General features: G+C 53.1%; 9 protein-coding genes across 9 annotated transcripts; 3 read left to right on the top strand and 6 right to left on the bottom strand.

The window, feature by feature from the left end:
• Window positions 1-618: 618 nt before the first annotated feature.
• BO82DRAFT_321147 (uncharacterized protein) lies at window positions 619-4,039 on the bottom strand. Its single transcript, XM_025632728.1, has 2 exons — window positions 3,821-4,039; window positions 619-3,756 (listed from the first exon to the last, which is right to left on the bottom strand). The coding sequence occupies exon 2, from the start codon at window positions 3,727-3,729 to the stop codon at window positions 868-870; it is 2,862 nt and encodes a 953-aa protein (XP_025486908.1). The 5' UTR covers window positions 3,730-3,756; window positions 3,821-4,039; the 3' UTR covers window positions 619-867.
• Window positions 4,040-4,205: 166 nt separating this feature from the next.
• Window positions 4,206-8,513, bottom strand: BO82DRAFT_358848 (translation initiation factor 3 subunit CLU1). The gene is made up of 2 exons (XM_025636407.1): window positions 8,446-8,513; window positions 4,206-8,379 (listed from the first exon to the last, which is right to left on the bottom strand). Exon 2 carries the CDS (start codon window positions 8,049-8,051, stop codon window positions 4,638-4,640), a length of 3,414 nt encoding a protein of 1,137 aa, XP_025486907.1. The 5' UTR covers window positions 8,052-8,379; window positions 8,446-8,513; the 3' UTR covers window positions 4,206-4,637.
• On the bottom strand, window positions 8,231-9,359 carry BO82DRAFT_195520 (uncharacterized protein). The gene has a single exon (XM_025630558.1). The coding sequence runs from the start codon at window positions 9,148-9,150 to the stop codon at window positions 8,410-8,412; it is 741 nt and encodes a 246-aa protein (XP_025486906.1). The 5' UTR covers window positions 9,151-9,359; the 3' UTR covers window positions 8,231-8,409.
• Window positions 9,360-9,979: 620 nt separating this feature from the next.
• Window positions 9,980-12,419, top strand: BO82DRAFT_358847 (ATP-binding protein). The gene is made up of 5 exons (XM_025636406.1): window positions 9,980-10,601; window positions 10,660-11,025; window positions 11,101-11,342; window positions 11,400-11,740; window positions 11,794-12,419. The coding sequence occupies exons 1-5, from the start codon at window positions 10,318-10,320 to the stop codon at window positions 12,235-12,237; spliced, it is 1,677 nt and encodes a 558-aa protein (XP_025486905.1). The 5' UTR covers window positions 9,980-10,317; the 3' UTR covers window positions 12,238-12,419.
• A 154-nt stretch (window positions 12,420-12,573) lies between these two features.
• BO82DRAFT_358846 (uncharacterized protein) lies at window positions 12,574-14,300 on the top strand. The gene is made up of 2 exons (XM_025636405.1): window positions 12,574-13,032; window positions 13,090-14,300. The coding sequence occupies exons 1-2, from the start codon at window positions 12,738-12,740 to the stop codon at window positions 13,842-13,844; spliced, it is 1,050 nt and encodes a 349-aa protein (XP_025486904.1). The 5' UTR covers window positions 12,574-12,737; the 3' UTR covers window positions 13,845-14,300.
• An 840-nt stretch (window positions 14,301-15,140) lies between these two features.
• Window positions 15,141-16,436, bottom strand: BO82DRAFT_195397 (RTA1 domain-containing protein). The gene is made up of 3 exons (XM_025630556.1): window positions 16,071-16,436; window positions 15,908-16,000; window positions 15,141-15,840 (listed from the first exon to the last, which is right to left on the bottom strand). The coding sequence occupies exons 1-3, from the start codon at window positions 16,291-16,293 to the stop codon at window positions 15,257-15,259; spliced, it is 900 nt and encodes a 299-aa protein (XP_025486903.1). The 5' UTR covers window positions 16,294-16,436; the 3' UTR covers window positions 15,141-15,256.
• BO82DRAFT_195435 (uncharacterized protein) lies at window positions 16,290-16,855 on the bottom strand. The gene has a single exon (XM_025630557.1). It carries the CDS (start codon window positions 16,675-16,677, stop codon window positions 16,381-16,383), a length of 297 nt encoding a protein of 98 aa, XP_025486902.1. The 5' UTR covers window positions 16,678-16,855; the 3' UTR covers window positions 16,290-16,380.
• Window positions 16,856-17,727: 872 nt separating this feature from the next.
• On the bottom strand, window positions 17,728-20,905 carry BO82DRAFT_346382 (putative phosphoketolase). Its single transcript, XM_025633753.1, has 8 exons — window positions 20,540-20,905; window positions 20,394-20,468; window positions 20,080-20,314; window positions 19,846-19,998; window positions 19,467-19,776; window positions 18,787-19,407; window positions 17,908-18,733; window positions 17,728-17,838 (listed from the first exon to the last, which is right to left on the bottom strand). The coding sequence occupies exons 1-8, from the start codon at window positions 20,700-20,702 to the stop codon at window positions 17,801-17,803; spliced, it is 2,421 nt and encodes an 806-aa protein (XP_025486901.1). The 5' UTR covers window positions 20,703-20,905; the 3' UTR covers window positions 17,728-17,800.
• BO82DRAFT_358838 (putative acetate kinase) lies at window positions 20,906-23,131 on the top strand. The gene is made up of 6 exons (XM_025636404.1): window positions 20,906-21,723; window positions 21,837-22,151; window positions 22,227-22,289; window positions 22,353-22,425; window positions 22,501-22,881; window positions 22,962-23,131. The coding sequence occupies exons 1-6, from the start codon at window positions 21,344-21,346 to the stop codon at window positions 23,013-23,015; spliced, it is 1,266 nt and encodes a 421-aa protein (XP_025486900.1). The 5' UTR covers window positions 20,906-21,343; the 3' UTR covers window positions 23,016-23,131.
• The last annotated feature ends 566 nt before the right edge of the window (window positions 23,132-23,697 follow it).

Below are 23,697 nucleotides of genomic sequence, written 5' to 3'. Positions count from 1 at the left end.
TTCGGTTGCGTGGGAAAAGGGAAGCCTGGAAGGCATCGGTGAGGTACGGAGCAAGGTACCGTCGCATGTAAGTAGTACAATTGGAAATAAACCAGGATTCGTGCCGATGCATAATGCAAGAGCCTGAAGAAAGTGCTGACGCCGGGCGGTTAAAACACCACGCACGACAGTGGTCGTGATGGTCGTGATAGTGGTTGGAATTGCTCAGGATTGGAGAAATGTTGTGCTTGATCTTTCCTCACCCTCCACCATACGGCTACCTTGCGGGATAATGATCAGGGACAAGTCCCCATCAAGTTGAAACACATAGTCGTGGCCGTTGATGGAGTTGACAGGTTCGAGGGAGAGGGAGTGACACCTGACAAAGTGCCAAGTTTGCCCGTCAAGTTTCCATCTCAAACACTTCTAACCTTTTCCAGTTGGCTTCCCCCGTTCCACTCCGGATAAAGAATTCAGGGAGTCGACGAAAAGACGGGAAACTCCAACTTCATCAACCCCAAGAGTCCAAGAGCCCAAGAGTCCAAGAATAACTACGCATTAATCAATGTCTCTCTTCTACTTGAAACCGGATCTCGAGGTGTCAATGATGCCATGCTTATGATTAATGAAACCCTTTCAGTGCCAAGTTGATTCCACAAACCCTTTATTTCCTCTATCAATGATGAATCAAACAGACCATTTAAACACATGGTCAACACTCGAAAACAATATCCTAATCGCCCCGGGTATCATCCAGAAAACTATAAACTAAACCTGAACCGAAGAATTTCCTGATAAACCGCCCGCCATGCCCGACAATGCATGCGCACCCTGAAAAATCTGTGTAGAACAACCGGTACTAAGATACTAACATAAAGAGGCGATGATTTAGGCCAGAAAGCTGAGCTCATCGTCGCTGTCCTCATCGGAACAGGACATCACCGGCGGTGGCGGTGGTAGTCGTGCGCGACGAGGTCGAGTCGTTCTTCTATTCGACTCGGTCGTAATGGTAGAAGGGGTGACGGCGGAGACGGAAGCAGATATTGAGGCTCGAGCTAATCGTGCCGATTTTCTGCAGACTAGCACGGCATCTGGTTGAGTCCTTGTCGTGTCAACTGCAGGTGCAAAGCTGTTGACGATAACCACTTCGATCTGGGGCAGGGAGTGAACTCTACTGCAACCACTCGTAACAGGGGTCAGATCCTTGCTGCCGACGGTCGATACTCGCCTTCGAGATGATTGGATCATGCGGTTCTTGGCCTGGGAGAGGTCGCGGAGAGCCGTGCGAGTCCGGGCGGCTACAGGGGCAGAATCTGATTCGCCTAGCCATTCCAGCTCGTGGCGCGTAGCGCCAGAGCTTCCTCTCGTCATCTTCAGCGAGGCCGATCGAAGTCGTTTGGGCGACCGCACCTCAAAGTCCTGCTGAGCACGTTCCCTCTTGCCGGTCAACGATGGTGCAGATGATGTCACGCTGGAAGCCATCGTGTCGGACGGAGCTGGGCTGGCCGAAGCGCTACTGCTCATTGTGCAGTCCAGATTCGACGCGAGTTTCGGCCGGGCGGCCAGGGGTTTGGAGGCAGGTATGTTCGCAACCCATTCTCCAATACTATCCTCCCATCGATAAGTATCGCTGGGCTGGTCGGCAGATGCTTCACCCGCTGCAGCACTCGTTGCAGTAGACCGTGTCGCTGCCCTCTGCTCCTGCTGTGATGAGATAGCTTCACCTTGCATCTCTAATGCCCATGCGTGGTCATCCTCGTCCAAAGTCATCTCCGCCAGTAACATCGCAGTTTCGGCTGCGACTTTATCTAGCAGAAGAGACACCCCGGCCAAAGACGTCAGCCGAGCGAGTCGTGTGACCGTTATTTTGATCCCCCGAGGAGTGCGAGTCAGCTCGGATTTGCGCGCATGCCCGCAGCAATGGAACACTTGTCGGACGAACTCGGCTAACTCCTTGACCGTGTCCTGCTGCCCAGCCATTAATAGACAAAATGTATTCATGTGTTGTTCTGACAACGCATCAGAGCACATAATCAGATCGTACGGGACGTCTTCGTTAGCCTGTAGTATAACATCGCCCAACAGGACATATCCGCGACGGAGAGATTGCAGGCCCTGTGCCTGAATCTTCCCAGGTGTTGAGGCATTGCCAATGGCTCTTTGAACGTTAAACGCAAAGCGCTTGACCATTTGTCGGATTTTGATCCCGCTTGTCCTTTCGTCAGACCCGGATGCTTGCGTGCGTGTAATGAACATGCCGCATAGCGCGGTCACAAGACTAGCGATGAGATTGCTCAAGGCGTCCTGGATAGGTACAGGGCATGGAGCCCGGCCTTCAAGCCACGAACTCGCATTCGTTGTGGACGCACGTGTGTTTTTCGATCTCACAGAGCGCTGCGCAGGTGGGCCTTCAAAACGAGCCGAAACCGCACCCGTGTTCGAATAAATGCCAGCAGAAGCGAGAACGATGGCCTCAACAGCTTTTGTCGCAGCCGCGGATTCCCCGTCTCCAGCAGATACCGATTGGATCGCTCCATCAACGCACTTCTTCCAAAGGCTGGTGACCATCCATTCAGGAGGGAACACCCCTCGCGTGAGAAGCTTCGCCAATTCATCGTAGAAGAAGGATCGCCGCGAAGGAACGCGCGAGTAATAAATATGCAGCACGCGAATAGGGTCTTCGCGATAGTCACTAGCTTTGGATGGTTCAAAAGCCGAAGGATAATCGTAGGTAGCGACATCAAGCAAGCAACGAGATAACAAAGATTCAAAAGCATCGAACTCATCATGTTCCAAGCACACCTTGAGCAAGCGACAGGCGGCCAATCGCGGGATCCATCCTCTCCGGATCATATCCGAGATCAAATGGATGCCTCGAGCGCGCGCTGCTTCGCGGAGCGGCTGCCACCCGCTGTCGTTCGACGCATAGAAGGCCTCAAGCTCAGTGAAGTAAGCATCGCACATATCAACCTCCCCGTCTTCCTCAATCTCATCTTGTAATATCTGCTCCTTTGCAATGAAATCCGGAAGGCGGCGTAGTGCCATCGACATCAGCGACCGCGGTCCGCGTGTTCTTTGTGCATGTTGAGGTACAACTGTTGGGGTCTCGCGTGTGTTATTCAAAAACTTAACAAGTACTTGATCTAAATAGCGCGCGATATCCACAAATCCCGGGTTACCACAGATATCGAGAACCTCTTTCCAGGAGCCTTGATAAGCAGGAAAAGTGCTATTATTGGAGCGAGTGCCTTTCCGGTTGTCGCTAGCCTCTCCATCGCCAGTGGCCGAGGTAAAATTCCGGAAAAGCTGTTTCCTGATTGACGAGGAGGTGTCCAAGGGCCCGTGGGATCTTCCGGTAATCAGGGGAGTCGCAATCTCAATCGCGCCAGGCAACGTCCGCCGCGCCTCCGGGCTCTGAATTATTAATCGAGTCCGTCGTCGCGCGCCGTTCCTCTGCCCCCGAGTCGAGTAGTTGTGTCGAATCCGGCGGCTCGGGGGTCGTCCGGGGATCCAGGCGGGATCGTCAGGCTCTTCGTCCGGGTAGGTACAGCCTTGGTCGGTCGCAGGTTGACCACTTCGGTTCGACGAAACACTGATGCGCTCGGTGCTGGCGTTGCCAGCATTGGCTTTCGTTTTCACATCCGCGACACTGGCGCGGATCTCGTGATGCTTTTCTAATCGGTGGTAGACGGAAGTCAAAGGGCGCAACATGCGGTTTGCCCACCTCGCGGTCGGTCGGATATCCTCCATGTTGCGCCAGTCGGCTCGCGATCTGCGCTTCAAAGTCTCCGTCAATCTCCAATTCAGATATGGCAGGCACATGAGAAGGGAATCTCGTTACCGGAATTGATGGGTTCAATGGGTTTTCATAGATAGTCCATCTTTTAGCGGGATCGCGACCGGGATCTTCTTAGCGACTAGACTGCTTGCTAATAGAAGTCATGGGATGTGAAAGGAAGAGGAAGACTCCAAAACCCAAAATAAGATAGTTTGTAAGAAGATACAAGGATTTCCCATGCAAAATAAGATTGGAAAGCTGGAGTGCAGAAAAGCCCAAGAGGTATGCAGCTTTGAGAGAAGGACAAAGGTTGGATGTTGTGACCGCAGAACGTAAACATTGGCACAATCGCCGAAGGCGGTCAAGCGCCCTCAGGCCAGTGAAGTCCATGATAATCTACTAGAGGCGTTTTTCGGCTGGATCAACTTTAAAAAAATGGCATCGGTGGAAAAAGAAATGCTAGTGTTGATTTGTGTACATGAATAGACAAAGTCAGAGTGATGTGTTGAAATTCATTACGGACACATTTGGAAGGTCGCTGGTCATAAATAGTACATGGTAACACACCCAGATATAGCATGCAAATCGCCCGACCTTGCTATGCTCTGCCCGCGGAAAAGAATGAGAAATAAAGAAGTGTATAAATATAATCAACATAGAACCATGATCACCAATTGGTGTGAAAGAGTAGAGAGAGTTTTACAAAAATACAAACGTGCCGCTCATCCAACATATTGACCCTTGACAAGGATATATGGGGTCAAAATACAACATTCATGTTAAGACATTTATAAGCCAAGGAAAACAAAACCAGAGCAGCTTTTCGTTTTACCCAATAACCTCATCAGAAGAAGGAAAAAGGAAAAATGGAAGATCGAATTTAAGCGGAAGATTTCTTCGAGCCACGGAGCTTGGGGTTGCTGGCAGCGGCACGCTTCTTCTGCTTGGCCTTCGAAGAGCCTTGGTCACCACCCTCAATGAACTTGAGCAACTCATCGACGCTCCGAGCATCCAAGGTGCCATTCTTGGCTCCAGCGGCCTCGGGGGCAGACTGACCGACCTGAGGCTGGACCTTGGTGCCGAGAGTGCGGGGGGTCATGTTGATGCGGCGCAGACGGCGAGCCTGGATGTCCTTGGCATGCTTAGCGATAGAAACAGCGTTCTGAGTGAGCTGCTCAAGCCAGGTCTCAGCCTCCTTGGTGTTGCGGTCGTTGGGACCCAACTGGGCAAGGAAGATGTTGTAAGCATCGCGCATCTTGGCAACCGCACCCTTCGAGTCCTGGTCGAGGGCCAGGGCCTGAGCGAGCTGGAACAAGATTGTGGCGGTGTTAATGGACTGCTTGCCAAAGAGCGACTCGCATACAACCAGAGAAGCCTCAAACCACTTCCGGGAGTCGGAGTACTGCTTCAAGTGCTGCAGCATGACAGCGGCGTTATTCATGGTGGTGATCGAATCAGGGTGGTTGGCACCATAGATGATCTTCCACAAGTCCATAGCATGCTTGATGTAGGCCAAGGCAGTCTTGGTGTTGCCGGAGGCATGCTCGAACAAGCTGAGGTTAAGGTAGCTCAGGATAGTGTCGGCGGAGTCAACACCCAGAGTACGCTCAGTGACGATGACAGCCTTGCGAGCCAATTCGACGGCCGCTTCCTTCTCGTCGGTCTGGTAGTAGAGCATAGACAGCTGGTGGTAGAGCTTGGCAACCTCGGGGTGGAGGATGCCGTAGATCTGCTCATGCAGCGACAGGGATTCCAGAATGAGCTCCTGACCCAACTGCTTCTGGTTTTGCATGAGAGAGATACGGCCGGCTTCAAGAGCCTCCTCAGCGAGCGAGCTGCGGGGAGAGGCGTCCTTCACGAGGGGCACGATGTTAAGGATATCATCGGCGGAGATGGTGAGAGCCGGCTTCTCCTCCACAGGAGCACGAGCAGGGGAGCTAGAGTCGCCACCCTTCTTCTTGTTCTTCTTCTTGCCGTTGCCCTCTTCCTGAGCGGAACCGTTGGCACCGTTGGTAGCAGGCAACTTGGCAGGGATTTGGGACTTGTCGAAGATGAACTCGCGAGCACCAAGCTGAAGACCAAGCTTGATAGAGATGTCACGGAGAAGCTGCAGGTGGCGCAGGGAGTTGAACCACTCAGCCTCCAGATTGAAGCGGTACCGGATAGTAACCTGCTTCTCAATCTCAGCGCGGAGAGTAGCCGGAGTGACCTTCTCGAAAGAGAAGTCACCGTCGGGATAGATCGAGCGCATGGCAGCGTCAATCTCAGCGCGAGGGCTGGCGTTGACGTCAGCACCCAGGAGGCAGTTCAACAAGTGGGCAACGCAAGAGGTAACGAAAGGAGCCGGGACGTTGCGGAGGTACTGGTTGGCAATGTGCTTGAAGCCACGAGCGATCATCTCCTGGACGAGGAGGGTGGTCAGAGCGTCAAGACGAGCTCCCTTCTCCTTGGACAGCTGGGCCAGCTTGCCAAGGTAGCGGATGTTGATACCGCGCTTGTGCAGCAATTGGCTGAGAGATTGTCCGTCCATGGGGAAACCGACATCTCCGTCATGCAGATCTTGGACAAGCTCGGGCATGACCTTGGAGCGCAGGTAGTCGCAGGTCTCGCGGACTTCCTTCTCATCCTGCGCCCACTGTTCCTTCTCCTCCTCGGTCTGAGGAACCTGGCCGCTGAACACATCGGGGTTCAGAGCAAGGGAAAATCCGGAGATATCGACGCGCTCCTGCTCATTAGACTCCTCAGTCTTCTCCTCGGACTTCTCCTCAGAGCCTTCCTGCTCCTTAGACTCGGAGTTCTCCTCGGTCTTCTCCTTAGAGGCATCCTCCTCAGCCTTGGCCTGGCGGCGGCGCTCAACTTCAGCCTTGACGTACTGGCTCATTTTGTGTCTCCAGTACGACTCAACGAGTTCCAGACGCAGCACGGACATGCGGTGGGGATAGGCGTCGCTACCCTCCTCCTCCTGCCAGGTAACATCCATGGGAGTCACGCGGTACAGGTCCAGCACGTACTTGCGACCGTCGGTGCCCAAGAGACCCTTCGTCTCAACACTGCCCTCTAGTTCGTGACGCTGGTTCTCCTTGTCCCAGACAGCGTGCTTCTTAACACGAAGAGCCTTGGACATCTTCTCGAAGACAGGGACGAAGTCGGGGTGGGTGGCCACGACATCCTTGCCCTCGACACCACCATAGTCGATCTGGTGCTCACCGGGCTCCCGCTGCTTGAAAATACCGGGAACAATGCTCTGACCAACGATACGCTTGCCGAGATAGTCAACGACAACAGTGCCGGGGGTGAACAGGCCGTTGATGTCAAGCTGGTTAACAGCCTTGATACCCAGGACATCCTTGCCGACAGCAACGCGGGCAGCCTCATCACCGCCCTCGGAGGCGAAGGTACCAACACCGTCGGCACCAAAGGAGTAGAAGATGTTGTTGTACACGAAGATCTGGGCGTCACGGTCCTCAGTGGGGTTCAAGGGGGCAACCTCGCCGCGGGCGACCAGAACAGCACCACGAGCAGCGGCCTCATTGTAGTCAGCGAACAGCTTGGAGGTCAAGCGCTCACGGAAAACACGGTCCTGAACAGTATCCCGAGGAAGCTCCCGGGTTGTCTGGAACTCCTCGTTCCAGTCTCTGAGAGTCTCGGCATTGTCGACGCCAGAGATCAGGTAGTTCTCTTGGGAGCGAGTAATATCCGACTGGTGTGCGTTGGCGTTGGAGGTCGGAGAAGGCACCAACCACGGGTTGTTGGGGATGGCGTTCTGGAACGGGAAGGTAGTCAGGAGATCCTTCTTGTTGTTAGTCTCCTGAAGCGCTTCGAAAGAGGAGCTGAAAGAAGGCGACAGGTGGGCGATCAAGGAGAGCAGCGAGTGGGCCTTGCCGCACTTGGGGATGGTCTTGGGAGAGGGGTCGAACTTCATGTTCGAGCACTTGTTCACGTAGAAGCCAGAGACGTGGGACGTGATCTGAAACTGCTCGCCCTCGTTGGTGGTAACCTGGAGGTAGAGCAAGTGACCCTTCGAACGCAGGTGGTAGGGGGGAGGGTTCCAAGCAGAAAGAGAGATGGCCTTCACGGTCTTGGGAAGAGGGGTCTCGTCACGAGGAAGGATGGTCTTCAAAGATGGAGAGCTAGCAATCTCGTACTTGGAAAGGGAGTGGTCCTTGTCGGAGGTGGTCTCTTCGGCGTCAGCCGCAATGGCATCGTGCAGAGACAAACCCGCACTGAGACCATGGAGGTTATCGACACGGTCACCAGCGGCACCGACCAATTCCCTCATGCGGACAACGTGCATGCGGGCCTCCTTCTCGTTGTAGGGATCTTCCACAAGGACGATCTCGGAATCAGCCTTGAGGTCTGGTACCTCCGACAATTCAACGAAGTCGTTGATGCGCTGGCCGTTGAACTCGAGGTGGAAGCAGGTGTACTGGAAGGTGCTGGGAAGTTCGACAATGGATTGACGAACGTCTTGGACTTGTTCTTGACTCGACACCTAACGAAGGATCTGGGTTAGAACGACGGGATTTGGTGCTGGCCGTATAAAATTCCTGTAGACAAGATACCCACCATGACCTGGATCTTGTAGGGCTCGCGAGGCAACTTCACGGAGATCTGGAAAAGACCTGAAACGTAACAGCCGTGCCCGTCAGTAATCAATGTAGTTTGAGACAATTTTCAAGGTCACATACCACCGCTAAGTTCCTCCTCCTGGCCCTCAACAGGGGAGTCGCCATTGAGAAGCTGTTCGGGAGACTCTGCACGGGCGGTTGATTAGTTGGCCGAAGGCAAAACATGCTGCGAGAATGTCGGAGAGAGCAAACCTTTCGAGTGCTCCAATTCGCCATTGGTCTGGGCCATTTTAGCGGACTAATTAATGGATTGACCGGACCGTAATGAGAGGAAGGGTGACTGGAGTATGAAAGAAGCGTAGCGACCTGGCGACGACTTGATGACTCGAACCCGAAGAAGAATCGGGTAGCGGTGGAGAAAATAAAAAGGAAACGTAACGGGAGGGAGATTGAGAAAGAAAAAAAATGGAATATGATACAAAGGTATAGGAGAGGAGCAATTGAAGCAGGTGCAAACCGGACCCCAGATCCCAAAACAACTAAGGGAAGCGCAAAATGGGGAGGGGGGAAGAGAGGAAAAAAGGTAAAGTATAGGAATAGGATGGAATGAAGCTGGAGAAGCGCACACGGGGAAACCGGCCAGAAGAGAAAATTTCGCGGATGCGGAAAACCTTCGGAACTGCTCGGGGCGGTGGATGGGAAAGACGGCAGATTCAACAACATTTCTCCACATCCATGGCAGGCCATGGAATACTCATCCCAATGGGGCAATCGATATCTGCGCTGTCTTTGAAACTCTTGTACATGTAACTGCATCCAGATCATCAAGTGAATTGTCACCTTATGCGGCGATTGATTCGATGGTGCTTGCTGTACAGTAAGTACCCAGAAAATGTAGTTCCCACACACTCTCTCTCTTTCTCTCCCTGTCTGTCTTTTAAACAGGTTGGCGAACTGGCAAACTGGCAGTCACTCGATGCTTCTGCCATGAAAAAGCAACCATGGCCTTGACTAAAATCATACCTCTGAGCTATTTAATCTCCGATCGGCCGTGACAAATGCGAGACTGCCGATTACACAATTTATACAATATAGAGCTCCTAATTTGCGGGACCGGTAAAGCGGAAGGGAAATATATTTCGGCACAACAGCCGAGTATCGATCAATCTGATAATATACCAAACAAATCTGCGGAGTAAGTTACAGTTTGCACTGGTACTGGACGGCTAATCGTCGAGACAGACACAGGGTGAAATGGGTGAACATTGCGGGTGTCGTGCTACAGTAGAATCGTTCCTGACAAGGTCACGTGCCTCCATTTCTTTTTTATGTTCATCCTTATTCAGGAGGATTTCAGGCGATTGATTCCGGAACACTTGGCATTCGAGCAATCATCAATATCAATTCCCTCTTAACCTCAGAATACATATTAGACATTGAGTACCGCGTAGCTGGATACTAAACGGTCAGCCACAGCATGGTCAATGCCAAGGCCACTATCAGAATTTACGGTGCATAAGTCTCGACGATCGGAGGCGCAGCTGGCGAACCAAAGATGCGCAAGCCAATAAACGACCATTGGTTCTGCACCCCATAGATACACCTCATCTTCCTGTTGTTGGCTGAACCTTCCCGACACTCTTTTTTCCCTTACATTTTCTCACCTCAACTTCTTCCTTTCTTTTGGACCTGCTCACCGTTGACGCTCCTTAGTCCCTGGTCCGTGCATGGGCAGAATCTGTTCTTCCGGCCCAATTTTCTCCCTGCTAATTGCACTTGGCATTCGTTGCATGTAGTATATCAGATCCGTCACTTGTCCTTTGTCATACATTAATTTATCTGCGCCAACGATTGGGGGAATTCGCTCTTCTTACCTGAAAGCACAGGGTTCATCGCTCTGTTCTCGGATTTCATCAGTCCTTCTTTTTTTGCCCCCTTCGTCTTTGAGAAATCTTGCTAGACATCTCTACGATATTCGACTGGTGGAGGATCATGTTGTATCGAAATGCTTCCCGGTCCCTGAGTTCTCTCGCCCGGGCTGGTCTGCCACGACCTCCCCGGAATCATCGTTTCACCACCCCTTATGTCGTACGGAATTTCACGCAGGGGCCTGTATTGGCGAGGCCCGACTCGTTAGAGCAAAGCTCCCCCGAAGAGCCCAAGAGTCGGAGAAAGGAGAGAGAGAGGGAGACGGAGGAGGAGCCCACTGTGAGGTCGACTTTGCTGAAGATGATGGAGACAGCGGCCACGACATTCGCCTCTCTTGCAATCTTAGGGTATGGTTTGCTCGCTCACGACATGGAAGCACTCTTTGTTCGCTGATCATGTCCCTAGTCTTGCTGGATATGCGTATCATCGTTACTACAAGTATCTGATCCTGGAAAAAATGGAGAATGCTTTCAATCCTGGTGACCCTGCGCTTGAAATTGCCGGGATCGAGGAAGGAAAGCACCGGTTCAACCATGAAGAGCACTGGGTAGTCCGTGACGAGCAAGCCCGCATCGACAGGATTGTCTCTGGCCTCGGAGTCGGACGCTATTACCTGTTGGTCGGGGAGAAAGGGACTGGAAAGACGTCCATGATCCTCGAAGCGATGCGTAAAATCAATGGCGAGGGGTGCGCAATGTTCGAGGCGCACGGAGACCTGGAGATCTTCCGGATCCGTCTGGGTAAAGCACTGGACTATGAATTCCATGAAGAGTAAGCCAGCTCATGTGAAGGCCATGGCTTCGGTACTGTGATGGCCTCGACTGACACATATTGCGCATCTTACAGCTACATTGGAAGTTTATTCAGCATCAAGGGCCCCCGGGACACAACCGCTCTCCTGGATATTGAGCGCGCATTCAACAAGCTAGAAAAGGTCGCTTTGACTAGACGGCGCACGAAGAAGAGCCCCTTGATTCTGATTGTCAACAGCGCACACTTAGTTCGCGACGATCATGATGGCCAGGATCTTCTGGAGGTCATTCAGCAACGAGCCGAGCAGTGGGCCGCAAGTGGCCTTGTCACGACGAGTAAGTCTGATTCAATCTGGAGATAGTGGATCTATCGCTAATAGTTGACTACAAAAGTCCTGAATAGCGATGATTACTGGGTGTACGAACGTCTCAAGCGCTATGCGACGCGCATGGAAGTCATCCCCGTCAAAGATTTACCAAAGGAGCCGGCCATGGAGGCTCTAAAGAGATACCGTAAGCAGTATTTTGGTGAAGAGCTTTCACCTGAAGACCTAGAGAAGGTGTACGACGCTGTTGGAGGGCGGTTGTCCTTCTTGAACCGGGTGGCTAAGGCCCCCGACTACAAGAAACTATGCCAAGATATCTGCACGGCGGAGAAGACATGGTTCCTCAACAAGTGTTGGATCCTGGGCCCCGAGATGGATGATGATGTGATGGACCAGCAGAAATATGCGGTATGGTTCCCCAAGGTTCAAGATTGACAAAAGTTGACTGACAATGGTGATAGTCTGCCGCGATGGTGCTGGCCAAGGCACTTGTGGAAGAGGAAAAGAAGATGAAGCATGTCTACCACCCGGAGCTAGGCCACATCCTCCCCGAGATCCCCCTCCACGAAGCCCGGCAGATCATGACGAGAGCCGATTTCGTTCAGAGTTATGATCATGAAAACATCTTCACTATCGACTCTCGAGCCATGGTTCGAGCCGACTCTGTTCCGATGCAGAACGCGTTCCGGGAAATCTGCAACTGGCCAGGGTTCGATGAGCACTTAGAGGGCACATTGACGCGTATTGGAGATATCGAAAGTCTCGGACGTACGCGCGAATTGACGATAAAAGACCTATGGAATCAGGGCAAATACCAACTGGTCATGCGGGATGGTAAGGGCCGTGAGCAAGGCGCGGCGGAGTTTTCCGTGGTAGAGCGCGAGCCAGAGAAAGAAGACGAGTGAGGACGATTATTGGATATGTAGGTAGCCTGCGATGCGACATGCATTGCAGGCTTTGCGAGGCAATGGCCAGACCTGAATAAGTGTTGATTTGTTCTCTTCGTGACCATGGCATCATGTATACAAACGATTTGTACAAATATGGTTGACTATTTTGTGGGCAATTGTATAGGAACAGACAAAACTGCATGTAACGAATGCCTTGCTGCCTCAGTCAGCGAACCAGGGTCCTTGTTTGCATCATGGGCAGATGACATCATCCACTGCTGACCTCACCGCCCGCGAGGGCCAAACATTCCCAGCCTCATCATTAATCTTTTCTTTCTTTATCTCGTGTCTCGTGTTGTCCTTTCTCTCCCTCATTCTTTCATTCCCCCTCCATCACCCCTCTTCCTCAACTGACTAGCTTTGACTACAGGAATACCCTCGTCGCACCACCATTCAATCACCACTAACAACATAACACACACTTCTGAACAAACACGACGATCAGATTTCGAACCATGTCCCCGCGCAAGAAAGAAGTGCTGTCCTCTGTGACAATAACCCAGGAGCCCAGCGCCAGTGCGCAGCCCCACCACAAGAAGCATTTGGAGCGGATTCCCCCCCCAGCGCGATTCCTTTTGGCCGTTTTCAGCAGTCTAGCTCTGAGCTCTGGCCTGTTTACGCTCATGCCGATCGTGACCCGGGGCGAGCTCGGCAATGTGAGCAAGCACCTCGAAACCTGGTGGGAAGTGGGAGGGTTGATGGCGTGGAAGGCCGTCGAGGTCGGGTTGGCCTGGATTCTGGGATACGACAGTATGTATACCTCTTCTCACAGCATCTCCCTCTGATGAATCTGACCCCTTCGCGCAGGCCATGACGTCTGCTCCTTCACCTTCCTCACCCATCTTCCGACCTACTCCCTCCTCTCCACCTTCTACGGTGTGCGACCGACCACCGTCCTGGCCTCGTATGCGATCACCATCTTCTCAACGGTCCTCCCCTTCGCCCTCCTCCGCCGCCCCAACTCTTTCCACGACCTCGCCCACGCGAGCTCGGAGACCGTCTCCAACCGCCTCATCCTGCAGGATCGCGCCACAACCGCCTACACGACCATGGTCGCAACCGCGATCTTCACTGTGGCCCTCTCCCTCAGCTACGCCACCTCGTGGCTGCCCACCAACCTGGTTCTCCACTTCGAGGGCATCCCCGACATCTCTGCCGTGCATGCCGGACCCGCCGGCCTCCCGGCTCTCTTCGTGACTCTCCTCCCCGCTGGCTGGGCGGCGCGCGACTTCCTCTTCGCCAGCTCGACCGGCGCCTCTGCTGCCCGCGACAAGAAGGCTGAGAAGACCACAAAACCCTCCACCTCCGCGCAGGACGGCGAGTACCTCGCATGCGCCGTCTACCGCAAGACGTGGGGCATCCTGTCCCTCAAGACTCAGGTGCTGATCTCGCGCACCGTTGTTCTGGCCGGTATGTTGCTCGCCAACACAGTCATCCAGGTCGCAGGCACGGTGAACCGCGTCAGCGTGGAGGGCGCCTCGGCCTGGGGGTTGGTGTGGGCCGCTGCTGCGCTGGTGAACGGATTGATGTTCGGATGGATCGAGTCGGTGGACGGCGTATGATCTCGTAGGGACTATCTCCCCTTCACCATCATCTTCTTATGACTCCATTGAACACGGTCTCTTCTGCCGAGAAAACCGGATTTCGGTATCACATCACGTTCGCTACCAAGGGAATCTTCTCATCCCGAAGCAGAGGGTTAAATTTTCTTCTTGCGATTCTCTTTGTGCTCTTCCAGTATTCCCTTCCAAGCAAGTAATGTACGTCAGCGGGCGGAGCAACGGTGTAAATGTGCAAACCCCAAAACAGATTGAATGGGGCCTTCTGGGATGTCGAGCGAAACAGGAGTGGATGCATGCACGCACGCACGCATGCCGCATAGTTTCCGGGAGATTGTGCTTCTTTTATGGCCTTTATTTTTAATTTTTTTTTTGTTTCTTCTGCTTTTCTGGCAAGTTCATGATTTTTTTCTTCAATCATGCCAATATCCCTGAAAATATCACGTCCATGTTCTAAACTTAAATCGTCTTGCAGCTCAGGACCGAGCTCAAGCTAAACTCTCCCCTGACCCATAAACTCCAACCAAACTGACCCAGCAATTTCCGACTTGGTAGCTCGAAGCTCGAAGCTCAAAATCTGGGTTCTAAGCTTCCCCGTTAGAACTACTCCGTACATGGTATCAAGCCCCTAGTGCAGTACACTACTAGGTGCCTACACCCCAGGCTCAAGAATCAGACACTCAGCAAGAGCACAGCAGTCTGTAGGACCCTACTTACCTACCCAACCCCGAATAACAAAACCAGCACCCTCCAACCTTCCCCCCTTCAAAACCAACAATAAACCCAAAAAAAAAGTTGTACGTACCGGACGCCGTTGCAAAGAACCCCAAAAACCGAGACGATCCGAAATCAAAGTGGGGTGAAGGGAACATGGTCGATCGGACTCATGTAGTCTACGGAGTAGATAACCGCTATGTAGATCCCAGAAAAGAAAAATAAATCCAATTTTTGGGGTCATGTGTCGCAATCACGGAAAGATGAAACGCCACCCGATCACTGATCACCGATCGAATCCCCTGGTTTTTGCGGATAAAGTTCCCCCGGGGGGTTTGTTGCATGTTCTATCTGAAACGGATGTGATTGATCCATTTTTTCAGACTCTTTTTCTTTTTGGCTTGGTTGAGTTGTGGTGGTATTTTGTATGTAGGGTTCTTATGGCTAGCTATCTGTTCGTTCTGTATTGAGATAATGACGGGGTTGGTTGGCGGGGTGGTGGTGATTATCATGATAAGATAGGAAGATAGGAAGATAGGGCGGGTGGGGTATTGAGTCTATGTTCGAGACAGGAATAAATCGATTACAGAGAAAGGGGAAAGAGGGTGGGAATGATGAAACAGAAAGACTAGGGCAAATTACTTGGATTTGGAAATTTGCCTTGCCATAAATGAAATGCGAAACAGAAGAGTCTTCCGAGATTATCGTCGCTCCATGTCAAACGAGTTGATCTCCCGATGGAACGGCTTCGGCGCACCCTTCGGCAGCAGCCACCCGGGGTGGCAGATGTTGAACACCGCGACGGCGATGACCATCATCACGCCGTCCAGGACGATGAAGTACACCTCGTGCGTGATGAGGTAGCCGGACCAGCCCTGCGACAGCTCGATCGTGCGGTAGATGCTCCGGACGTAGATGACGATCACCGACAGGATCATGGCGCCCAGCAGGGGCACCACGGAGCCGGTCATGGTCTGCAGGAGGCGGAGGCGCAGGGTGCGGCGCACGAAGTCGGCCGCCAGCAGGACGAAGACGGTGATCGAGGCCAGCTGGAAGACGATACCGGCCACCATGGTGTGCGTGCCGGGCTCGGTGTTGCCGTCGGCGCTGTTGTAGGCGATCGACGCCAGCCCGCCGCCGATGGCCTGCACGACCAAGGACACAACGTCGCAGGTGACGAAGATCCAAAGGTAGAGCTTGGGGCTCAGCATCGAGGTTTCCGGGCCCATCAGCGCGATGAACCTTCCCAGAAGAACGTAGATTCCCGCGGTGAAGAAGGTTGGGGCTGAAACGAGGTGTGGATTAGGGCCATGTTTGGTGTATGAGCCTTCAAGGAGATTGCGACGACTTACCGATGATCAGGGTGGAAATCTGCATCAGGAATGCAGTCGAGTTATACGGGCAGTCTGCAGACCATGTACGACCAGCCCAACCGATGAGTTCCGCTGCAAAAGAAGAACCTTGTTAGTTTCGCGCGCAAACCAGGCACAGAAAGAATCGCGATGGAGACCGTACTGGCACACCCGAGGACGAATACCGTACACCACCACGTCCTTTTCCACACCATCTGCACCAGATGCGCAAGCATTGAGACTCCAAAGAGCACGCAGAACACGATGCCTGCGGCCAGCGATGGCTGGTAGCCATATGATGTGCCGTACCCCTCCACATAAGCATGACAACCCTCCCTCAATGACTGGCGGAAATCAGCCTGAGCCACAAGCGTGCTGTTGCTCATCTTGATTGATCCCAGTCGACAGCCACAATAATCACAGAGATGTTCGAGCGTGTATCAGGACTCGTAGATGGATGGCGTGAACCGTTCTTATATCTGAAAACACACAGAGGCGAGAAAAAAAGGAGAAGATAAAAAGAGCTGCAGAGAAAATAGCATCGAGGCCGTGCTATATAAGACCAAGCGAAGGAACGGGATTACTCCACAGGGTGAACGGAATTGCTCCACCTGCGAATGCAGAGATGAGAAAGAGAAACAAGTGGCTGAGCCACAGACAAAACTCTCAGGGTCAGATCCGATTGTATGGAGCCAGGGTAAAGGTAAGGTACGTTGTGTACTGTACAACGCGCCGCGCGATCCTTCCAGAACCCTGGTTTCCAAGCCCATCCACGTTTGATCCTATTCGTATCACATCATTTCTGCCTAGAGGAGGGGGTCCCCTGTCCATTTCTCTCTGACCAACCCATCATAGCCAGCCTTGTAGAGAAAGACGGTGAAAATCTGTCCTACCTGAGAATCTGATTGATTTGTTTCACACCCCGGGGGGGAAGGCATGGTTCCTGGCCCGTTCCATTAGTAATTCAGGACCATGAAGAAAAACAAACCACTCATTCGCCGAATGTCCACGGTATTTTGAGCGAGACCCAAAAAAGAGAGCTGACGGGGGGGGATTGGCTGGTTCCATAGTTGCGCGGCGAAGATATGGACTCGCAAGGTACACCGAATCGGGTTTAGATTGTCACCTAACGCCTAAGGATTGCCGAAGCTCCCGAGAGAGCCACGGCCGGGACATTTGTTAGGCGAATCACCACCGCCGAATGCCGTTGTTGCATAAAGTGTCCGCTTGTCTCGTGGGATGGAGCAGTGACCTGTCGTTGCCAGCTGCAGCTGCAGTTGGCCAAGGCCACACTGCGTGAGGGCTCGTTTCAGCGCCCAGACCCTTTCAGCTTCGTCGGTCGGGATCTCACTCTCATCCTAATCCGGCTGACGTAGGGGGAAAAGTTGACAGGGAAGCGGAGATCGGGAAGATCAAACCCCGATGTCAATGACTCGTGTCAACAACAAACAACAAAAGCTAAGTCTCCATGCAGGACGTGATACGTACGCCCTTGACGGTGATGCTATACTTTCAATGGAAATTCAAACAAATATGGCAGCCTGATCATTGTCGAGCCTGTGTGTTCCGTGTGGCAGTGAGTTGAGGGACGGTGATGGAGAACTCCGTGAGCCGCTCTGATGTCAGCTTCACTTGAAGGATTCATGCGCTGCCTCAGGCTTCTACGGCCGGTCCCGCCGCTACTCATCGCAAGCTTCTACGTATTGGGAATGGTGGACGACGCTCAATAGGAAGCCATGTCCCTTAGCGATCATAGCCTTCAAGCCCCCATTGCCCCTACTTACGTCTACCTTGCTATAGATCTCCACAAAGAAATGAATCTGAAAACTCTATTAACTATCGATTGTCTGAAATCTCATGACTCATAATTATCCGACAGCCTCTTTGGTCAATTCAATCGAAGGAGGGCGTCTCATAGGTTCCTTCGGGGTCTATACACAACGATCAGTACGGGTTCCGAGGGTCAAGAGTTTGGGACTTGGAAGGGGAGGTTTGCTTACCCTGCCGGTTCTTGAGGATATACTTGCGCGTCTCAGCTATCTCGTGGCCGAGCTCCGCACACAGCTCCTGCTGGCGTACCTGGACTCTCTCGTTTCGTCGGGAGGCCCCAATGACAGCAGCCTGCGCCACGTGGTAACGTGAAACGTGGTTCAACAGCATCATGTCGAACGGAGTCGTGGTACTGCCTTCTTCCATATATCCTTCGATGGTGACCCGGTCCAGACCAGGCCGGCCGAAGAGCAGCCCCTTCAGCTCAGTCGGGTATCCGTGGTAGTTAATGTGAATGGGTCGGTCGGATCCGAACAGGCTGTCAAAGGCTTCCGTCGTCAGAGCATGCGGGTGCTGCCCGTGGTTCTCGAGGATCATCAGGTCCGTCACGTTCACAACCCGGACTCGGAGTTCGGGGCAACGCTTGCGGAGGATAGCCGCCGCAGCGATGACTTCAAACATCACCTCGACGCCGATGCCGACAAGCACAACATCAGGGTCCAGACCCTCATCAGTGCTGCAGAACTTCCAGATCGACGCACCCGCTCTGCAGTGGTTCTCGGCTTCCTCTGGACTAAGGTACACCGGTGTTGGCTGCTTGGAGCCCACCATCAGGTTGATGTAGTTCTTGGACTTGAGACAATGATCAAGCGTGGATAGGAAGGTGTTGGCATCAGGTGGCAGGTACACACGGGCGGCCGTGGGTTTCAGCTTGAGGACTGCACCAATAAAGGATGGGTTTTGGTGCGAGAATCCATTGTGCTCTTGCCGGGCCCAAGTGCTAGTCTCGATGTAATTGAGACTGCTCACTGGGCTGTGCCAGGATGTCTCTTGAGCCTACTAAAATCAGTATCCAAGGGCAACAGACAAGAGTGGGCTCGTCAACTCACCATTTTGTTGAACTTGGCGTACTGCACCATCATCGTATGGATGATGCCCAGGAAACTCTCGTAGGACGGGAAGATACCGGTGCGGCCGGTCAAGGTGTAACCCTGCATGAAGCCCTGGCACAGATGTTCACTCAGCACCTCGATGACGCGACCACCTTTGGCATTCGAAAACTGATCCCATTGAAAGTTCCTTCCGGTGTGCGACAGAGCAGCGTCGAGCTTGTTACTCTCCAGCTCATCCGGGGAGAATAGTCGGACACTGTGTGGGTTCTTGGTGAACACTTGGTCGATCAATCTTCCAATCGCCTTCATAGCACTCTCTTGGGTGCCCTTTTCCACGCCTAGCTCCTTCCAGTCAGGGAGCTCCGGTGCCATGTACCCCTTGTAGGCCTCAGCTCGCTGGCCCAGCTTCTTTTCGTCGTCTGCAGGAATCACCGACTTGATCTCATCGATAATATCACCGCCTTCAGTGAACAGCTCGTCAGGACCATAAGCAGAGAGCCACTTCTCCAGAGCAGCCAGCTCCTCGTCGTCTTTCTTCGCGTTTGGGAGAGGCACCTGGTGCGAATGGAATGAACCTTCGATGAACGTTCCATGAAGCTCCTTGGGTCCAGACCAGCCCTTGAGAGTACAGATTAGCTTTCCCCGATCATCAGCAGATTAACCATTTATGAGCCTACCTTTGGTGTCCGCAGCACAAGCATCGGCCAACGAGGCTTCATGATTGGCTTGCCTGAACGTGCCGCCTCCTGAATCTTGTGGATCTCATCAACCGCCCACGCCATGGAGTTGTGAAGATCGGTGTCGATGTCCTCCAGGTTCTCAACAATGCGGACTTGGTAACCGTAACCCGTGAAAAGAGTGATGAGTTCCTTGTTGTCCATGCACCCGAAGATAGTGCGCTCGCTGATCTTGAATCCATTGACGTGGAGGATGGGCAAGACGGCGCCCGACTCAGCAGGGTCAATGTACTTGATGGCGTGCCACGAGCTTGAAACACCATTAGCATCAGCATCACGCCAACCAATGGATGACGACCACCGGATGAGATGGACTTACGTGGCTGTCGGACCGGTTTCCGCTTCTCCATCGCCAACCACACAGGTGACAATGAGATCCGGGTTATCCATGACCGCACCGAATGAGACAGCTAGGGCATAACCCAATTCACCACCCTCATGAATCGCACCGGGAGTTTCTGCATTGATATGGCTGTGGAGAGGAGAGAAAAGGAGGTCAGCAACATGTCTACCAGGACCGAACCTCGACCGGGAGAAAAATCGTTCTCGTTACCTAGGAAGTCCAGCACTCGTGCTGAAGGTCGAGATGAGTTGACGGAGACCGTCCATGTTGCGCGAATACTCGGGGTAGAATTTGCCCAATGAGCCTTCCAGCCAGAGGGAGGCCAGCAGAGCCGGAGCGCCGTGGCCTGGTCCAACCACGTAGAGCATATTCAGATCCTGCTTCCGGACCAGGTAGTTCAGATGTGAGTACACCAGGATCAGCCCCGGACATGTACCCCAGTGACCTGCGGAGATAGTATGAGCTGCTGCTGCTGCTGTGGCTTTGGAACGGAACCGGTGGAACCGGTATGGGGGTAAACTCACCCAGGAGCCGAGGCTTGATGTCCTCATGCTTCAGTCCACGTTTCAGCAGCACATTATCCTGAAGAAAGATCATCGCTGTAAACACAATCAGTCATTAGCTTATGTTTGTGCGACAATGGTGGTGATAGATTGGCTGGCTAGCTTACCAGCAGCGATGTACGCCGCCGCACGACGATACTTCTGCAAAGCATTGTAATCTGATTCCTCCAGCTTAGTTGTCTGAAGTTGAACCTGCAATTGTTCGACGAGATCTGGGATGTGGGATGGTTCCGGCTTGGGATTCGGCCGATCGATGACTTCTCCCGGCATGATGGGCTGATACAGTAGGGGAGATGGCTGGGCTTATCGCGATAAGGTAACGGAGAAAGTAGGAAGCGAGTCGTAGGAGTATACGCGGGGATTGGATAAATCCCACGTGGAGGACAGTAGGGTAAGTTGATTAGACAAAGACAGGCAAAATACAGAGAGATATCAGACCACCAGGCTCATGGGAGGGGAGATGCAGCTTGAAATAAGTCCGGTGTTGACAAACCTGACATTGTATCCTGTCCGACTCTCCCTACTATTTTTTTTTTCTTTGGCTTCCCGCTACGTCACCTGGTGAAGGGTCTCTGACATCACCCAACCACTTTCGCTATCTTTCTCCCCACCAATCTTCCAGAGCTACGAACAACTTCCAAGAACTGCCCTGCCCACCTGCAAGATCATACATGCAGTCAGACCCATCCGGTAATGCAACTCCGAGATTTCGAACATTAGACAAGTACATATAACCATAGGGCCGGCCTAGCCAGGAATTGACGGACTCTTCGAACTGCTGCATAGAGATAGATCTCCTTGCATCGTGTACATACTTACATACCCCGCCTAAAGATCCCCCTCTCTTTTCCCACTACGCACACCAATCACTCATACCTTAATTCAATAATTCATTTCCCCTTCCCTTCACCATGCCCCGCAAGTCCATCCTCTCCGTCAATGCCGGCTCCTCCTCGGTCAAACTCACCTTCTACACCTTCGAGCAGAACCCCAAGGTGATCGCGACCGCGCAGGTCTCCGGCATCACCGCCCCACCGGCCAAGCTGAAGTACACCTGCGGCGAGAAGAGCCACACCGAGGAGATCGAGGAAAGCGCCGGGACCCCGCAGGACGCCTTCAAGTTCCTCCTCGACCGCTGCGTCTCCGACCCGGGACTGTCGGAAGTCGGCAGCAAGGACGATCTGGCCTACATCTGCCACCGCGTCGTCCACGGGGGTGACTTCGATTCCTCCGTCGTGATCACTGACGAGACCTATCACCATTTGGAGGAATTCGAGGACCTGGCTCCTTTGTATGTTCTCTCAGAAATCCAATCATCCGTTCCAAGGCACAGAAATAGAAGCTCCCCGCTGGCGTGCAATATTAGTGTTTCCTACCGTCCAAACTTACACCAACGGATCACAGACACAACTTCTCCGCCTTGGAAATCATCCGTCACTGCCGGACCGAGATCCCCGACGTGAAAAGCATCACCTTCTTCGACTCGGCATTCCACCAGACGATTCCCGAGCACGTGCGCACGTACCCCATCGACCCGGAAGTCGCCAAATCCAAGGGTCTCCGGAAGTATGGCTTCCATGGCATCAGCTACTCGTATATCCTGCGATCGGTGGCGGGATTCCTCAACAAGCCCGTCGAGCAGACCAGCGTGATCGCGATGCATGTCGGAAGCGGCGCCTCGATGTGTGCGATCAAGGATGGCAAATCGGTCGATACCACGTAAGAGAGATGCTTCGCTTGCAGTTTGACTGTCGGTTGATGTCGGTTGAGTCAGACACTAACGCTTGTGCGCAGGATGGGCTTGACTCCTCTGGCGGGACTGCCGGGCGCGACGCGAAGCGGAGATATTGATCCATCGTAAGGGAGAACCCCGCCCGCCTTTTGGAGCACAGAACAAGGCTAACGAGACAATGTGACCAGACTGGTATTCCACTACACCAGCGAAGCAGGCAAACTGAGCCCGGCCAGCACCAAAGAAATGCACATCAGCACGGTATGCAATCCTCGGGGCTCTGCGCAACCAACCTGTGAGAAGTGCAGCGTAAGCGCAGCTAACCCCTCATTCTAGGCCGAAGAAATCCTCAACAAGAAGTCCGGTTGGAAGGCCCTGACGGGAACCACCGACTTCTCCCAGATCGCCGTCGAGAACCCCCCGAGCCCCAGCCACAAGCTCGCGTTCGACATCGTCGTGGACCGCATCCTCGGCTACATCGGGAATTACTACCTGAAGCTGGGCGGCCAGGTCGACGCCCTCGTGTTTGCGGGTGGCATAGGCGAGAAGAGCGCTCTCCTGCGGAAGGCGGTGATCGAGCGATGCCAGTGTCTCGGTTTTGCCATCGATGAGGCGTCCAACGACAGGGGCCCGGGCGAGGGCCAGACGGTGGTGGACGTTTCCAAGGCTGGTGGTTCCCAGGGACCGCGGGTGCTGATTTGCCAGACCGACGAACAGGTGAGTGAAACCGTCTCCCACTGTCTTGAACGAGGGCGGAAAGATGGGAGGCTGACACTCGGGGGATTGAATTCTTGCAGTACGAGATGGCACATGGATGTGTTGAGAAGTACGGCACGAACACCAGCTCGTGATTTCTTTGGTGAATCTGATGGAGGAGCGAAATCGCCATGACCTATAACTTAATGATGATGATGATGATGAGGATGCTTATAGCTGTTTCAGTCCAATTGAGACATTGAAGCCCAACACTCCCTCCCCTGACTTACCGTAGCCGTGTGCAGCACACCAGACTGGTCCAGGGAAATTCAAACCGTCAACTCCGGTACCTGGAAGTATCCAAGACACTCATTTCCAGGTCTTGGAATCACAGAGCACCAGCAAGGATACTTTCCAGGCATGGTATCTGGAAGCGAACGCGAGCCATGTCTCTGGTCGGTTTGAGACAGCGAGGAACGCGAAAGGAGACGCATCATGTCGCCAAAGACAGAAGTAACACCGACAGCATCCATGTAGTGTTGGGACTGTAGATGAAGAGAAACAGCCAAGTCAAACTATCTTCAATCTGTCTCGACTGTTCGAATGGATGTTGTGCACCAACCCTGCCCACTGGCCTCGTTATACGAAGTTAAGGTCAAGTTGTTTAGACCTCTTCACCCCGACCACACCCGATCCACACTAGCAGCCAAACAGGGATTACCTAGTAGTTATAGTTATAAGCAGACCTTAGAATCCTAACTAGGTAGTTAAACTTAATAGCTTACCTCCCCTACCTATGAGCACTAACCACCGTAACCCAGGTCTAGCCGGTACAGC

Source organism: Aspergillus uvarum, assembly GCF_003184745.1.
Source record: "Aspergillus uvarum CBS 121591 unplaced genomic scaffold BO82scaffold_79, whole genome shotgun sequence".
NCBI classification, from domain to species: Eukaryota; Fungi; Ascomycota; class Eurotiomycetes; order Eurotiales; family Aspergillaceae; genus Aspergillus; species Aspergillus uvarum.
Note: the sequence above shows the minus strand (reverse complement) of the source record. Positions and strands in the feature narration are given on the sequence as shown.

Coding starts and splice junctions, on each gene's coding strand:
- BO82DRAFT_195397 (XM_025630556.1), bottom strand. CDS start 16,293: ATGAGCAACAGCACGCTTGTGGCTCAGGCTGATTTCCGCCAGTCATTG. Junction 16,001..16,070: donor ATTCGTCCTCGGGTGTGCCA/GTACGGTCTCCA, acceptor CTTCTTTTGCAG/CGGAACTCATCGGTTGGGCT. Junction 15,841..15,907: donor GATTTCCACCCTGATCATCG/GTAAGTCGTCGC, acceptor ACCTCGTTTCAG/CCCCAACCTTCTTCACCGCG.
- BO82DRAFT_358838 (XM_025636404.1), top strand. CDS start 21,344: ATGCCCCGCAAGTCCATCCTCTCCGTCAATGCCGGCTCCTCCTCGGTC. Junction 21,724..21,836: donor TTCGAGGACCTGGCTCCTTT/GTATGTTCTCTC, acceptor AACGGATCACAG/ACACAACTTCTCCGCCTTGG. Junction 22,152..22,226: donor GGCAAATCGGTCGATACCAC/GTAAGAGAGATG, acceptor GCTTGTGCGCAG/GATGGGCTTGACTCCTCTGG.
- BO82DRAFT_346382 (XM_025633753.1), bottom strand. CDS start 20,702: ATGCCGGGAGAAGTCATCGATCGGCCGAATCCCAAGCCGGAACCATCC. Junction 20,315..20,393: donor CATCAAGCCTCGGCTCCTGG/GTGAGTTTACCC, acceptor CTATCTCCGCAG/GTCACTGGGGTACATGTCCG. Junction 18,734..18,786: donor ACGCCAAGTTCAACAAAATG/GTGAGTTGACGA, acceptor TGATTTTAGTAG/GCTCAAGAGACATCCTGGCA.
- BO82DRAFT_195435 (XM_025630557.1), bottom strand. CDS start 16,677: ATGGGCTTGGAAACCAGGGTTCTGGAAGGATCGCGCGGCGCGTTGTAC.
- BO82DRAFT_358848 (XM_025636407.1), bottom strand. CDS start 8,051: ATGCACGTTGTCCGCATGAGGGAATTGGTCGGTGCCGCTGGTGACCGT.
- BO82DRAFT_195520 (XM_025630558.1), bottom strand. CDS start 9,150: ATGATCTGGATGCAGTTACATGTACAAGAGTTTCAAAGACAGCGCAGA.
- BO82DRAFT_358846 (XM_025636405.1), top strand. CDS start 12,738: ATGTCCCCGCGCAAGAAAGAAGTGCTGTCCTCTGTGACAATAACCCAG. Junction 13,033..13,089: donor CTGGATTCTGGGATACGACA/GTATGTATACCT, acceptor CCCTTCGCGCAG/GCCATGACGTCTGCTCCTTC.
- BO82DRAFT_358847 (XM_025636406.1), top strand. CDS start 10,318: ATGTTGTATCGAAATGCTTCCCGGTCCCTGAGTTCTCTCGCCCGGGCT. Junction 10,602..10,659: donor GCCTCTCTTGCAATCTTAGG/GTATGGTTTGCT, acceptor TCATGTCCCTAG/TCTTGCTGGATATGCGTATC. Junction 11,343..11,399: donor AAGTGGCCTTGTCACGACGA/GTAAGTCTGATT, acceptor TGACTACAAAAG/TCCTGAATAGCGATGATTAC.
- BO82DRAFT_321147 (XM_025632728.1), bottom strand. CDS start 3,729: ATGGAGGATATCCGACCGACCGCGAGGTGGGCAAACCGCATGTTGCGC.